Source organism: Callospermophilus lateralis, chromosome 8 (genome assembly GCF_048772815.1).
Source record: "Callospermophilus lateralis isolate mCalLat2 chromosome 8, mCalLat2.hap1, whole genome shotgun sequence".
Lineage (NCBI taxonomy): Eukaryota > Metazoa > Chordata > Mammalia > Rodentia > Sciuridae > Callospermophilus > Callospermophilus lateralis.
In genome coordinates, this window is record NC_135312.1 from 53,982,510 (window position 1) to 53,996,900 (window position 14,391).

The following is a 14,391-nucleotide window of genomic DNA, read 5'->3' on the forward strand; positions in this document are numbered from 1 at the left end:
CTCATGACATAAACACCTCCTGAAGGTCCCACCTCCCAATACCATCACAATAGCAGTTAAGTATCAACTTAATTTTGGAGGGGACAAACCACTGAACCACATCATAAGGCAAATGAAGCAGTATTTAATCTGAGAACAGTCAAGCTATAGATGTCAAGTAGGAAGTGTTGTAAGACCCCCCCCCTCTCTATATATATAGAGAGAGAGAAAAAAAATTATATATATATATATAATATCTGTATTATATGAGAATATCTGTAAACTTCACAGAAGTAGAGAATCACTGCCACTAATTTTGGACCTTTGACTCAGAACAGATCCAAATAAGGCTGAAAAGAAGAAAAATATTGTAGAATCTTGTTGACATTTGTATATTGCATTCAGAATTCTATCAAAATCTTTATAGCAGTGCATCTTTGGGGAATGTTTGTTTTTTTGTTTCATTTTTTCTTTCTAGAATAGTCTCTCAGTGTTTTGTGATGACTCTATTGCCAATTCTCTCCTTTTAAAGAGATTATATTTTGAATCACATTTCTCAATATTGTTATCCAGGAAAGATGGGTAGAATTTTTTGGCAATGTGGGCATGAAGTTCGAAAGATTCCTTAAGGCTTGGTGCCTTTATATTCTCATGCATTTTGAGAGCATCTGTAGGAAGGAGGATGTCTTCTTTTGCATGCACATGCAAAAAAGACACCTAATGGTAGCATTAGCACTGTGGTTGTGACACTAATATTGAAGCTATAAATTGAGCTACTTTGTATAGAAAATTGTCGCACTTGAGCGAGTCTATAGAGTTTATTTTCGGAATCTTGAATATTTCTTAATGTTGATGAGAATTGAGTCTGATGTTAGAAACCTCGGGGTATAAATTGTGCTGATAATTGGTCTGAGTTGAACCTGGAAAAAATGCTGATGTGTTCACTCTTAAGCAGAGTGATTCATCATGTAAGCCTTATCATGGACAGCTCTGGCAGAGCAAAGAGAAGTGAAGTAGGGAAAGACAAATTAAAGGAACCATGGAAACAGTGGCTGTCTTTGCACAAGGAACTTTGAGGTCTTTGAGGAGAAGGTTCCTGAGTGTCCGGATTCCTTGCCATTTTCATTACTGATTGGCTGTTGTTATATTTATGGGGAGCCACCCTACCTTTCCCTGTCACCTGAATGAAGTCTCCCATCTCCATTATTCTGTACCCACGGGATCACTTTTAGGCTTTTGTGGCTTCTCAGTCCGTTAGCTTTCAGAACCATGGTCAGTCTGTTTCATGGCTCAGAACTGGCTATTCCAGTCTCCAGCGAGCAGTGGAGGCAAATGCTGTGGGCTTATGTTTGTGTTGGACATTTATTGCAAAAGATAATTGAGATTCTGCAGTTTCAAATACTTCAGGGGGAGTGTCTGGCACTAATTTCACATGACTGTTTTCAATTTAGCAATTAAAAAAACCTTAATTGGTTTGTTTCCCTTATAAATATGAAATGAATGTTAATTTTAGAAAATTTAGAACTTACACAGAAGCAAAATGAGGAAATAAGAATCATCAATAATTCCTATCATCCAGGATAATAATTATTAACATTTAGTATGTATCCTTCTGGTGTTTTTCTGAATATATTATTTAAGTCATAAGTCTTTGGATGTAAGATATCCAATTATATGTTGAATAAACAAACAACAAAAAGAGAATGTACTGATTCATTAAAGGAAGAGTTTGGATATATTTGGGTCTTCGGGGAAAGTAATTGATTTGAACAAAAGATTAGAGGAAGCTAAAAAATGCATTCAGAAGTAATGATTATCCAGATACATAAGGCAGTGTGTCCCCTGTACTTTGACCAAGGCAGATGAGCCCTACTGATATATGGGGTGAATGGAGATATTGTGAAAATTCTTCTGCCTTTCTTGAGTCCTTACTTTTCTTTTCTTCTGGAATTCCCTGGCATGTGGCAAGTGTCAAATGACATGATTTAGAACTCAAGAAGGGACAGACCATACTCTGAGGTCTGTACTGACCCATTAAATGGCTATTATCTGACATCTAGATTTCCTTGGTTCCTGATTTGGTTTCCCCCACTGTGTTGTTTTGGCAGCTTGAATCTTGCCTCTCTGAGAACTTTGGGAGTTGACATCCTTGACAGAGTACCAAGTGCCATCCTTGTACCCTCTCAGGGTGGTTTTTTTTGCAGGTGGGGAACACTAATAGGGGCATCCTTTTGGGATCAAAGGAATGTCTATGTGTCAGCCATCCCATTTTTTTTCCCTCATAGCTGAATACTGTGCAAACCTGGATTATGTGAAATAGGAAAATGATATCATGGAAGGTAAAGTTCAGGAAAAAAATGCCAAAAATTGTAATTTTTTTCATTAGTTAACTTAATTACTTTTTGTAGGTCACCACTGAGTCTGCTTGGAAACAAATGACTGATTTAAATTCTGCTTCTCTTTCCAGTAGAAATTCTTAAAATATCAAAATAACACTAATAATATAATTAAGATAATTATAATTAATATAATTGGAATAATTAATAAAAGAATTAGGCCAAAAAAGCTGCATACCAGTGATTTTTAATATGGTCACTGGAATTTCACAGGCCAGATTCATTTGATGGCTAAAATAATACTAACACCACGGCAGAGGTCCTAGTTTTAGTATTTTAACTCACTTTGTTGGCACAAATTATGAAGGAGGAAAACAGTAAGTGGGGAAATGTAAGGGCTACCACCATTTTGTTCTAAAGAATCCTGTGTATCTTATAGATGGATCTGAGTCATGACAACATTTTTAAAATGGTAAATCCTAGGTAAATTATATCATCTACATTTTAAAAATAAAATACTAAGGTACAGATATTTCCTAAAAAAGCCTGAGTGAATTCATTGAACTTACTCTGCTCCTGAGTAAGATAGTTTGGTAGGATTCTTAAATCTAGGTTCCTAGAGCTGTTGATTTCTCTACGGCTGAATAATAATGTCACGGAATATTAAGGATAATTGTGGTAATTGACAGCTTTTCTTGAGTGGGAGTTTATTAATACATGGATTCCTACGTATATTTAAAATTATCTATTTTAATGAATGCTATTTAGCTGTTTCAGTTTCTTGGCTAATTTGAAACTGAAAAAGTAACCTTCTAATTTACCCCTCTAGAGCCCGCCAGCCTGTAAATTGATAATAATTTTCTGGATTGGTTGAGGTAAAGGTAGGTTAAGGCATAGGAAAAAAAAAAGTATGGATGACTTGTATAGATTATTCCAGAATTTGGATTCTATTTTAAAAAGGTTATTCAATGCAATTAACTTCATATTGCACATAATATGTGGAATTTAGCTGTACTCTAACCTATTAAAACTGAATCATAGAAGTGTATAGCAGCACTTTTTTGGTTTCAAGTGGCAGAAAATTCAGCTCAGATTGCTTTAAAAGAAAATTGCCACAAATGATTGAAAAGTAATTGTTAGGCATGGCTGATCTAGGTTTTTAAATGATGGCACAGGAACCTCTTTCTTCCTTGGTTCTGAGTTCTTCCATGTTTACTTTACTCCCAGGCACCCGTTTCCTTTAGGGTTGCAAGATGGTCATCAGTACCTTGCAGTTTTCATTACCACGTTAATGTCTCAGTGTAAAGCAAAGATTTATTTTCCAGTAGTTCCAGCCTAAGACTGACACTTATTCACACCAACTAGCTTGGTTTAGGTAAAGTGCTCACTCAAAACCAAATTGCTGTGGTCAGGAGTTTTGATCATTGCGTGCATCTGGGTCACAGTGGGAGGATTCAGCCCAGTGCATGAACCCACAAGTCTAAGGAAGGTTCTCTAAAGGAAAATAGGATACATTTATCAGAAAAAAAGGTCAGGGTGCTAAGAGGGCAAAACTAACAGGTATTGCTAAAACGGATGTTTTAGCCTTTACAGGTTTATGAAGTTTCACTCATTTGGTTATTTCTCATTTCTTATAAGAGTGAAAATGAAGTTTGAGGATTTAATAGAACATTTAAGTATATTTTTAAGAGCACTACAGTGGTCTGATAATTAGATGAATTGTGGAAATTTTAACAACCATGATGACTACCTATAAAATTTGTCTTAGGATGAAGGACCGAAATGAAATCTTAAAATGATAACTGTGTAAAGCAACTGGTAATAGCATATTGATCACTTTAATATTTTTTAGGCTTTTGTTTGAGAGCTGAGACTTCATAAGATTGTAGACTTTGCTAAAGAGAAAATAAAAAATACAGAAGTCCTCATTTAACCCACTGAAAATATATGTAGACTTGTCATGTTCAATATAAATTGTTTATTATGACCATCATTTCTATTAAAAATATATTTTTGGTAGCCTGCAGGGTGGCCACAGTGGGATGCTTCCCAGACTGAAAATAAAAGGGCACATTCACAAATTGCCTTTTGGTAGATAATGAACCAAATGTTCAATTAATTTACTTTAGGACTATTTCATATGCCAGTGTGATTTCTGCCTCTTCTGAAATCTAATCTTTTTACTGTTTGTACTGTTCATCTGGCAATCTGATCATGTTTTTCTTTTAATTAGTTTATTTATTTATTTATTCATTTTAAGTGAGAGTGTGCTAGCTAAGAAATGGTATTGGAAATTAAACAGGTGGGCTTGTGGCTATAATTACCAGTTCTGTGATCCTTAGGGAAGTCTCTTACCCTCTCAAAACTCAGTTCTCTATTTGTAATCAAGGATTGTGTAAAGTAAATAATGTAATAACAGTGTTTCTCACAAGGCATCTGTAGTCATTCAAAATGTTAGTTATTGCATATTACCATTTTATTGATACCATGTTCCTTATTATGTATTATCTTCCCATCCATAAATTCCCTAGGACAGGAACTTTGTCATAAAAATATTTTGTGATCTTTCAACAAACACTGTAGTATATTGCATACACTCAAAATTTAAGTCAGCCTTTCAGATCCATCAGTTCCACAACCAAATATTTAACCAGCCATGAAGACATTGGAAGGCCTACAATAAGTGTGTCTGTACTTACTATAGACTGTCTTTTTTCTTTGTCGTTGTTGCCCAAACAATGTCATATAACAACTATTTTCATAGCATTTGCATTCTATTAGAAATTTTTAATAACCTAGAGATGATTTAATGTACACAAGAGGATATGTGTAGGAGATATGCAACAATAAACCACTTTACATAATGGATTGAGAATCTGCAGAGTTTAGTATCCATGGGTGGAGGGCCTGAAAGCAATCGCCCGTGTGTGGACTCCAAGGGATGATTGTGATTGTATTAATTATGTTACCAAATGGCAGTGTGCCATTGCTAGACCTCAGAGTTTCCATTTTGTCAAACCATGTCATTTTCCAAGATGCTCTTAAAAAGAGCCAGAAAAAAGGGCACAGGAAGAGCTCTTCTGAGGAACTAGGGCAAATATGTATTGTTTATTCATTCATTTTCCGACTTATTTTTCCCACTTATTCTTCTTTGTATAACTTAACTGTACCCAAAGTAGGCACCAATAGTAGTTTAAGTAAGTTTTTAACTAGATGAATGATTTAGAAAAAAGCATGACAGAGTATAGTAATATATAAAACACAAAGCAGGGGGATATCAGCTCTCCTGATAGAGGTACAGATTAAGTGTTGTGGGTCCCTCAGGATAGGGGGAGATAGCCTCTAGCAGAGGAAAGCATTTGCCCAAGGTTTTCATTCTCTTATTTGAGGCTTAGTCCACATTCAATGTCTACTTTATTTGGTCACATGACCACTAACGTGAAGAGGGATTAAAGGAAGGATAGGTTAAGAGCAGTTTTCAAAACTTTAGTGTTTTCTGTTTTATAGTTCTTAATGTGAGATTTATTTTGCAAATCATTTTTATATACTTGAAACTATCCAAGTTTTATTCAGCCACATCTAATTTCTTAGTTTGGTATTTAAAGTTACGTCATAGTTCAGTGTTGGTCTTGGAAGAGGGCACATAAAACGCAGCCCACCTTCTGGTTTGGTGTCTAGCTGGGGAGGAAAATTACCTATAGAATGTTGGTAAGAATGAAGAGGCTGTGTGCCTGTAGAAGTCATTCAGACACAAAGTGTTATTATGGCTGTAAGGTAGAGCCCCTTTGCTGCTGTACATGGGATACTGAAAAAGATAGAATTCAAAACTGGGAAGTGGAATTGGAGCCAGGAGAGAAAAGGGTATGCTCTTATTCTAAATAGGAAACGTGAAACAAAAACAGAAAGTGAGCAGGTGTTCTCCTTTGTGAGTCACAAGACAGTTCTGTCTGGGAGACAAGGTTGGGCGCAAAGATAGGGGCCGGCAACTGCGTGGACTCTTCTGCAACAGGGGATGGTAGTAGGGTCTCTTCTGAGCCACCTCTGATTGATGGATAGTGGCTGTCCAGATGAGCTCTGAGGCCAAGTGCAGGCTGAATGGGAGTGAATGTGGTGATGTGTAAGAGATGTCTACTATAGATGCTGGTGGTGGGGTGGCCGTGGCCAGCTCTCCTGCCTGCCTTCTTGTCTCAGTGGAATTTGGGAGTGCTGGGTCTCCTGCTAACCCCACAGAACACTTTGTCATCCTTCATGTGGACCCTGGTCAGAGATAACCACATTGATGTAGGAATGTGATGATTTGTCCATTTCATAAGTTGTACAATAGGAAGAAGGCAAGCACTATTCAAGCTACCCCGATAAGATGTGAAAAAGAAATGACTGTTTTAATCTCAGTGTTTCTACTTCAAAAACCAAAACATGTTCTCACCAGAGCACAGAATTCCAAAGAAAATCAAGGTAGATTAGAGGCATGGACTTCACTTTGCTTTATTGGCTTTGCTGACCAAAAAAAAAAAAAAAAAAAAAAAAAGCAATTGGATTAATTTGGCAATTCTTCCCTCCCTGGGAATTTCTCTTTTTTTCTTCAGGTTCTCTTTTACAATGAAGTTAGTTTAGTCATTGCTTAGAATCAATGTATTTCTATTCAATATAGTTGACTTTCTGATATACTCCCCACCCAGGTATTAAGTGAGGCTAAGGGGGTTTGTTATTTCCCCTTTGTTTTTTGTTGTCTGTTCCTGGGAATGTAGACACACCTGTGTGTTCTCATCCCTGAAGCCACTTAATTCACTGAAGTGAAACAGGCACCACTCCTGGCATTTTTCTTTCCAGTCTTACACGTTTTCAATATGCAGTGATTCTCAAGGCCAATATTTGTGAGAATTTTCTTTCTTAAACTACAATTGTAGCTGCTTCATCATCATCATCCCCTTTGGCAGATGGGAAATTTGAAACACAGAGAGATAAATTAGCATGTTTCAGGTCATACAGCTAATTAATAACAGTTAAGATTCAAACCTAGGCAGTCTGGCTTCAGAGTCTATACTCTTCTCTCTGCAATGCTGTCTCTTCTATTTAGTTCATTTCTCTACATAATCAAAGGCTATGGGAAACAGTGAATTCCTGGCATAACTCATGATCCATCAATTCTCTGTGTATCTTTGTGTTGAGTGATGTTAGCAGTCTTTGGGAAGGGTATTTTCGGGTGACAGGGACTCTCCTTCAGGTCGTTATTTGCAATACAATTGCTGTGACCTCTTCAGAAATCTTAGGGGAGCAACTGAAGAAATTTACTAGAGTCACAAGTTAGTTTATGACACATGATTGTGAAATTTTACTTCCCAAAGGATTATTATACTCCTTGCTCAGGAGATAAGATAACATATAAGAAGTGTTAGGAATGGTACCTGATGGCACCTAATGATATCACCTGGGGTGATGTCACATTCTTTTTCCATTCCATTTTGCTGAAGCCACTTTGAGTTGCTGTCAGGGAGAGTGATTGGTATTTTCCTGTATGGAGGATGCTGGTCCAGAGAGCAGTGCGCTGTGGAGCAGCCCCAGCAGGGATATGTGCTGTTGGTGCAGGAACTTCTGCTGTTTAACCTGGAAAAAACATTTGTTCCCTGTTAGTGGGGATGGACAGACCTATATCCCATCTTTAGGAATATACAAAAAGTTGATTTTTCAACCCTGGACTTCACCCTAAGCTACTTCTCCCTTAGGGATCTTTGATGTTGAATGCTGATGAAAAGGTAATCAAATTTGTGATTGTCAGTTCCAGGACCACTATAAAGAAATGAAATGACTAAATGGAGCAGCATGAACGTCTGTTCCTTAGGATTCTAAATTCCACTGGTCATTTCTTCATCTTCATGCCCTCCCTGATCACCTAAAATACTTATTCCAATTTCTTGATTGGAAAGGCATTGCAAATGTTTTCATGCAAAAGTCTTGGAACTTTAGATCCTTTTTTTCTTCCAAAGATTTTTAGAAATTTCAAAGCCAAGGGGTTACAGAAATAAAATACACTTATTGTAACCAAATCAATATGTATTCAATTACCTTAATGTTCTGAAAACACTTATAGTGAGCAAACATATTCTCTTGGTTTGTATGCTAATTTATTGATTCATTTAGCAAATTAATTAATTGCTTATTGTTTATTTCCCCTACTTGCATGATAATATCAGGGATAATTTTTTCATGTTTTATCCTTTATCTTCAGAGCATGAAATAGTGACTATTTAGAGGATAGACTGTGCTCAATACACATTGCTGAGTGAATACATGGATGGATTGTAAAAACTTAGAACTTATAGAAAAGAAAACATTGAAGTTCTAGAAATAATCTATATAACATTTAAAATGTGCTTTAGTTTAAATATACCTGTATAGTTAAATAAGCCTGTGATTAAGGCAGTCCTTGCTTTATGCACTAGGGCAAGACTATAAAAAATGATCATGCAAGCCAAAATCAATACAAAGCAATCCTAATAATCCATGGGAAAAGTTACCATTGTTCCTTGACCTTTATAAAAATTTCAAAACATTAAAATCTCTCTTGATGTTAGCTATAATGGTACAGGGAAATGGAAAACAAAATGTTAAAACTGCTATTTATTTAGTACACAGTAATTTAAGACATTAGAAACATTGAGATTAAAACGGTCATTTCTTTTTTCACATCTTATCAGGGTAGCTTGAATAATGCTTGACTTCTTCCTATTATACAACTTATGAAGTGGACCAAACAGGTGTTTTTCCTTTTAATGCCTAGACAAATTGTCACGTTCTCTTTAGTTGGGATCAGTGTACAGCATTTATTCTTTATGCTTTTTGTGTCAAGCCGTGGTCTCTTGGGTCTCTCTAGTGTGAAGTTTTTTCCAGCATCATTCACTTCTTATAAGACATTGTCATCTTTTTCATCATGGCTCTTTTTCTTATAGATGTTGATAATTTGCCTTCACAAAGTTTCTTATATTCAGAGTCTCTTAAATGGCGACTGGCAACATTGTCAACATTCCAAGGATGGCGATGTCTTCTGCAGCTCTCTTTGTGTTTGTTTCAGATTTCACTTCTTCTAACATCATCAGTTTCTTTGTTGGCCAGTTTTCTCTTTTGATGAGCCACATCATGTGTATTTACCACAGAAAGGCAAGAAGGCAACACAACTACATACTTGCTGTCTGTGTGAATTGAGTAACAAGCTTTTAGTGACCAGTCACTGACGGATTGAAAGAAGAGCCATGGGGCTAGGGTTGAAGCTCAGTGGAAGAGCACTTTCCTAGCATGTGTGAGGCACTGGGTTTGATTCTCAGCATAAATAAATAAAATAAAGGTCCACCAACAACTAAAAGATATTTTAAAAATATTAAAAAAAAGAAGATCCATGATTGGTCATTGTTCAGCATGCACATTTGTTAATTAGGTAGTGATTTATGGACTGAAGAGCTAGCAGCAAAGGTTTTACTTTATGCAATTACAGTTACTATACTATGTTAACAGAAATTTGAACTGTGTTGTTAAAGGATTAAAATTATTTAACTAAACTGTGCTACCTGAAATACACACACATGTTGGAACTGAGCAAAGTGAGGGTTGCCTCAATTCTGGACTTTGATTTATGGATATGTATTGTGCATTTTTTCTTTACTAGAATAGGGCCACTTTATGCCTATGATTATTTTTTTTTCATTTGATTTTATATGGTATACATGTAAAACCCCTGCAATCCTGAATTCATGTTTTATGACTGCATGGTATTTTGCTGTACCATGTTTAGTTAACCAATCCTTCTTTCTTTTTTTCTCAATTATGAACAATACTGCAAAGATCTTTGAAACAGCTAGCATTTATTTGAAATGAATGTATTTTTAGTGGAAGAATTCCTGGCTTATAAGATATACTTTTAATAATTTTTTTTAGTTATAGATGGACACAATACCTTTATTTTATTTATTTATTTATTTTTATGTGCAGCTAGTGCCTCACATGTGCTAGGCACGTGCTCTACCAATAAGCCACAATTCCAGCCACCAGGATATACTTTTAAAACATTTCCACATCCTTCCAAATTTCCCTTTAGAGATTTTTTCCCATTTAGGTTCCTACTAACAACTGACAATGGGAGATACTATTTCACAATTTCTAAACATTGGGCATTGTCATTCTTTTCTATTGTTATATTTCAATAGGTGAAACATATATACTTCAATAATTAGTTTTGACTACTAATTAGGTTGAATATTTTTCATGGATTTATTTGCAGTAAATAAATTTTAACCTTTGAACTTTTATTTTCTCCTGTATTTATGTAATTTTCAGATGGTGGGAATTTTCATGTTTTATTAGGTTGTTTGTATTGAAATCTAAATGTAAATCTATTGATTTATATATTATATTCATGTGTGTGATATACATTAATTGTATCCGTATGTATATGCCATTGGATTATTATTATAAAAGTATACATGGGCCTTAGTTTTAAATGTGACCATCAATTTCCAAATGCTTTCGTCCCTCTCTTTTTTAAAAAAGAGAAAATAACCTACAACCTGGGGGAAATTCTAGTTAAATTTTCATTACATGATTTCCAGGAGATGGGGTCAAAAGGAGCTAGTAGGGCATTCAATTATCTGCTTAAGTGTGTTGGAAAACTTTTTCCCTCTCAGGTGTACAATATTTTACTTGGACTTGTTTTTCAAGTGCATTGAAGTGTGACTAAATATTTTTGGGTACTGCCATTATGTAAAAAAGAGACCTCATCTTGTTAAATATTCCTTTACCAACTTTGCAGTTAGTCAGTTATGGTCAGCGAGGAGCCTGGGAGGGCATGGGCTCAGACATTGGACAGAGGGAGGGTGGGTGGAAGGTGTGGGCCTAAGGAAAACCCAGGATTGGGGTGCTCTGTTGCCCCTCCCACTGCTACATGAAAAAGTGATTGGTTCAAGATGATTTCTGTCTTATAATTTTGGATGGGTCATAAGTGAGGAAGGAGGAGAAGTCATGTGGTTGGGCCTCAGCACATCTGAGGGCGCAAGGTTCTTGGTTACAAACTACACAGACCTGGAGCACAGTTCTTTTGGAGAACTGAGATACAGTTTGGACCAAAAGAAGAGTGACCAACTTTGAGTGCTTTTTGGCTTTAGGTTGGGGATAAGGGAGAGTCAGCAAGAAAGATGTCTACTGAAAATGTGGAAGGGAAGCCCAATAACCCTGGGGAGAGAGGAAGATCTCGGAGCTACACTTTCCTTCGGGTTGTCCAGCCAGTGTTTAACCACAGTATTTTCACTTCTGCAGTCTCTCCTGCCGCAGAACGCATCCGATTCATCTTGGGAGAGGAGGATGACAGCCCAGCGCCTCCCCAGCTCTTCACCGAACTGGATGAGCTGCTGGCCGTGGATGGGCAGGAGATGGAGTGGAAGGAGACAGCCAGGTGAGGCATGGCTGATCATATGCTGTACTGACTCAGGGAAAAGAGCACGGGGCATGATAGATGAGCCTGCAGGTGCCTTCCTCTCACCTTCACACCCTGAATGGGCAATGAGGGTGGTGTTGCTGCTGCATTAAGGAGTGAACGACCCCTATTTCTTCTTTTCTTCTACATTTACATGGATGCAGGGCACCCTTCCTTTCACTGGTGAATCATAGTTTCATTGCCCTGTGCTGTTGTAAGTTTGACTTTTATAATGAATGAGAAGTTGATCTCAATTTATATTCCTACTTTATGGTAAAGTATTTTATAGAGATAATAAACTCAGGCACCCAAAGATGATAGCCAACAGTTGTGCAAATAGCTCCAATTTATCTTGTGAGATTTTGTGAGGTTTTATTCTCACTCCATGATAAGAGAGGCATTGTGAAGACGGTGATAGGAATTAGCAGAGTAGGATTTCAAGTAAAAACCTGTCATCTTCTAAACATCCAGCTAAAAGCAAGTAGAAGGTTCACTTCAATTTGGAGTTTAAAGACCTCAGTTTACTTTTATGCTGTTTCCTGTTAGCTGAATGGTATTTAGTTTCGTTGGTTTTATGCCAGATTCAGTGGTTTATGACTATAATCCCAGTGATTCAGGAGGCTGAGGTAGGGGAGTGCAAGTTTGAGGCCAACCTCAGCAGCTTAATAAGACCCCGCCTCAAAATAAAAAATAAAAAGAACTGCATATATAACTCAAAAGAAAAAAAAAAGAACTCTGGCTTCATTATCAATAAAGAGTAGATAAAGTTCATTGCATTAGAGCAATGAAGGGAAGGGAGTGGGTGTGAGAATAGAATAGTAGAATGAATAGGACATAACTTTCCTATGTTCAGTTATGAATGCACAACCAGTATAACTTCACATCACGTTCAACCACAAGAATGGGATCCTAACTGGAATAAGTTGTACTCCATATATGTGTAATATGCCAAAATACACTCGACTGTCATGTATATCTAAAAAGAATAATAAAGAAGTGTAAATAATCATACCTATTATGTATGATATGTATTTATGTTATATAAAATGTGTAATATTGGGGCTGGGGTTGAGGCTCAGTGTTAGAGTGCCTGTGAGGCACTGGGTTTGATCCTCAACACCACATAAAAATAAATAAATACATTTTTAAAATGTGTAACATATTATGTATAATTATATCATATTTTTATCTCTACACACACATATATATAGATATGGAAATGCTTTCTACATTATTAACCACTATAACAGGTAGATAAGCTTTCATGAGTTTCATGATTTCTGAGCTTTCCTTTACAAATAAATTCAGTTACATATCCCAGAGTAAATCTTCTTTTGTGACATGAATAATTATGTGATATAAAGACTTTGATATAATGTAGTTATTGGTCTCTCATTGTTTTGTAATACAGAGATACCAATTTGTTTCAGTTTTCTAAATAAAATAATGTTAAGCTATGTCTTATTCATATCAATTCAATTCACCCAGTGCCTTTTTGAGTGAGTAGTATATACCCAAGCACTATTTTATGTTCTGGGAGTGCAGTAGGGGAGCAGAAGAAACACATACAGTGATCTCTGTACTTTATTGAAAAGTTTGAAGCAAGTTCAAAATGCTGTGTTACAATCTGAGGAATATCAATCAGTATCCTGGTTTTTAGTTTAAGAGAAATAAAGCTAAAAAAGGCAAAGGTCTCCTGTGGTAATTGATGGAAATGGGACCTTCATCTGCTCTTCTATTCTAGATAGGCTATTCCAGAGTCAGAAAGAAGTTAATATTTTCATCATTATGATCAGTCAGAACAGATGAACTATAGAGAGCAAGCTCAATAGTCCCCCTTTTTCGACATCAGGGCTCTTTTAAGAGTTAAAGGCTCGCTCTCTCTCTCTCTCTCTCTCTCTCTCTCTCTCTCTCTCTTTAAAAAAAAATAAAGATTCCTCATAACTAAAGAATAAATATTAAAAAATTCTCTCTCTCTCTCTCTCTCTTTAAAAAAATAAATAAAATAAAGAATTAAAGGAAGGACTATTTTCTGAGGCATATCTTGAGAGTTTCACATATTATACCATTTACGATGAAGTCTTTGTCAATTTGATGGGTTTTTTATAGGTTAGGTACTCAGACTATGCTTTACAGATTCATGAATTTATTCTTATTTCCACAATTTTAAGTATTGCTGAATGTCTTTAGCCATTTGATATTTTTAATACTGGAGAGGTTTTGTAAATTGATTCATTTGATAATGATTGAGAGGCTTTTATTATTCACCAAGAATTTTGAGGTAGCTTGGACTCACAGACACCCTGCTTTTAAAAAGTTTAGTAGAACCCGTGAAGACTTTCTTGCTTTCCATAACTTAAACCATGGTCAGCAAAGAAAAAAGACATTAGGTTATTCCTTACCCTCACAATAGCATTAAGACAAGGGATCCGTTTTTCAAATATATTATTTCTACTTAATGGGTAATTCTCCTTCTAATTGACATCTAGAGTGTGCTTGTTTAAACTCATCTGTTTAATACTGAATTAATTTTTCTCTTTTACTTACAAAGCTTTGGTAGCACATCTGTATTTTACTCTAATGCTGTCAAAGATTTTTCCTTTTTGTTCTTTGGGTCCT

At 36.0% G+C, this 14,391-nt stretch overlaps 1 protein-coding gene across 3 annotated transcripts in view; it reads left to right on the top strand.

Moving 5' to 3' along the window:
• Slc4a4 (solute carrier family 4 member 4) overlaps positions 1-14,391 on the top strand; it is a 327,804-nt gene that overhangs the window by 117,572 nt on the left and 195,841 nt on the right. For all 3 annotated transcript variants that reach the window (XM_076865382.2, XM_076865383.2, XM_076865381.2), the window contains exon 4: positions 11,616-11,751. In XM_076865382.2, the coding sequence (XP_076721497.1) occupies positions 11,616-11,751 (136 nt within the window). The remainder of the gene's footprint in view (positions 1-11,615; positions 11,752-14,391) is intronic.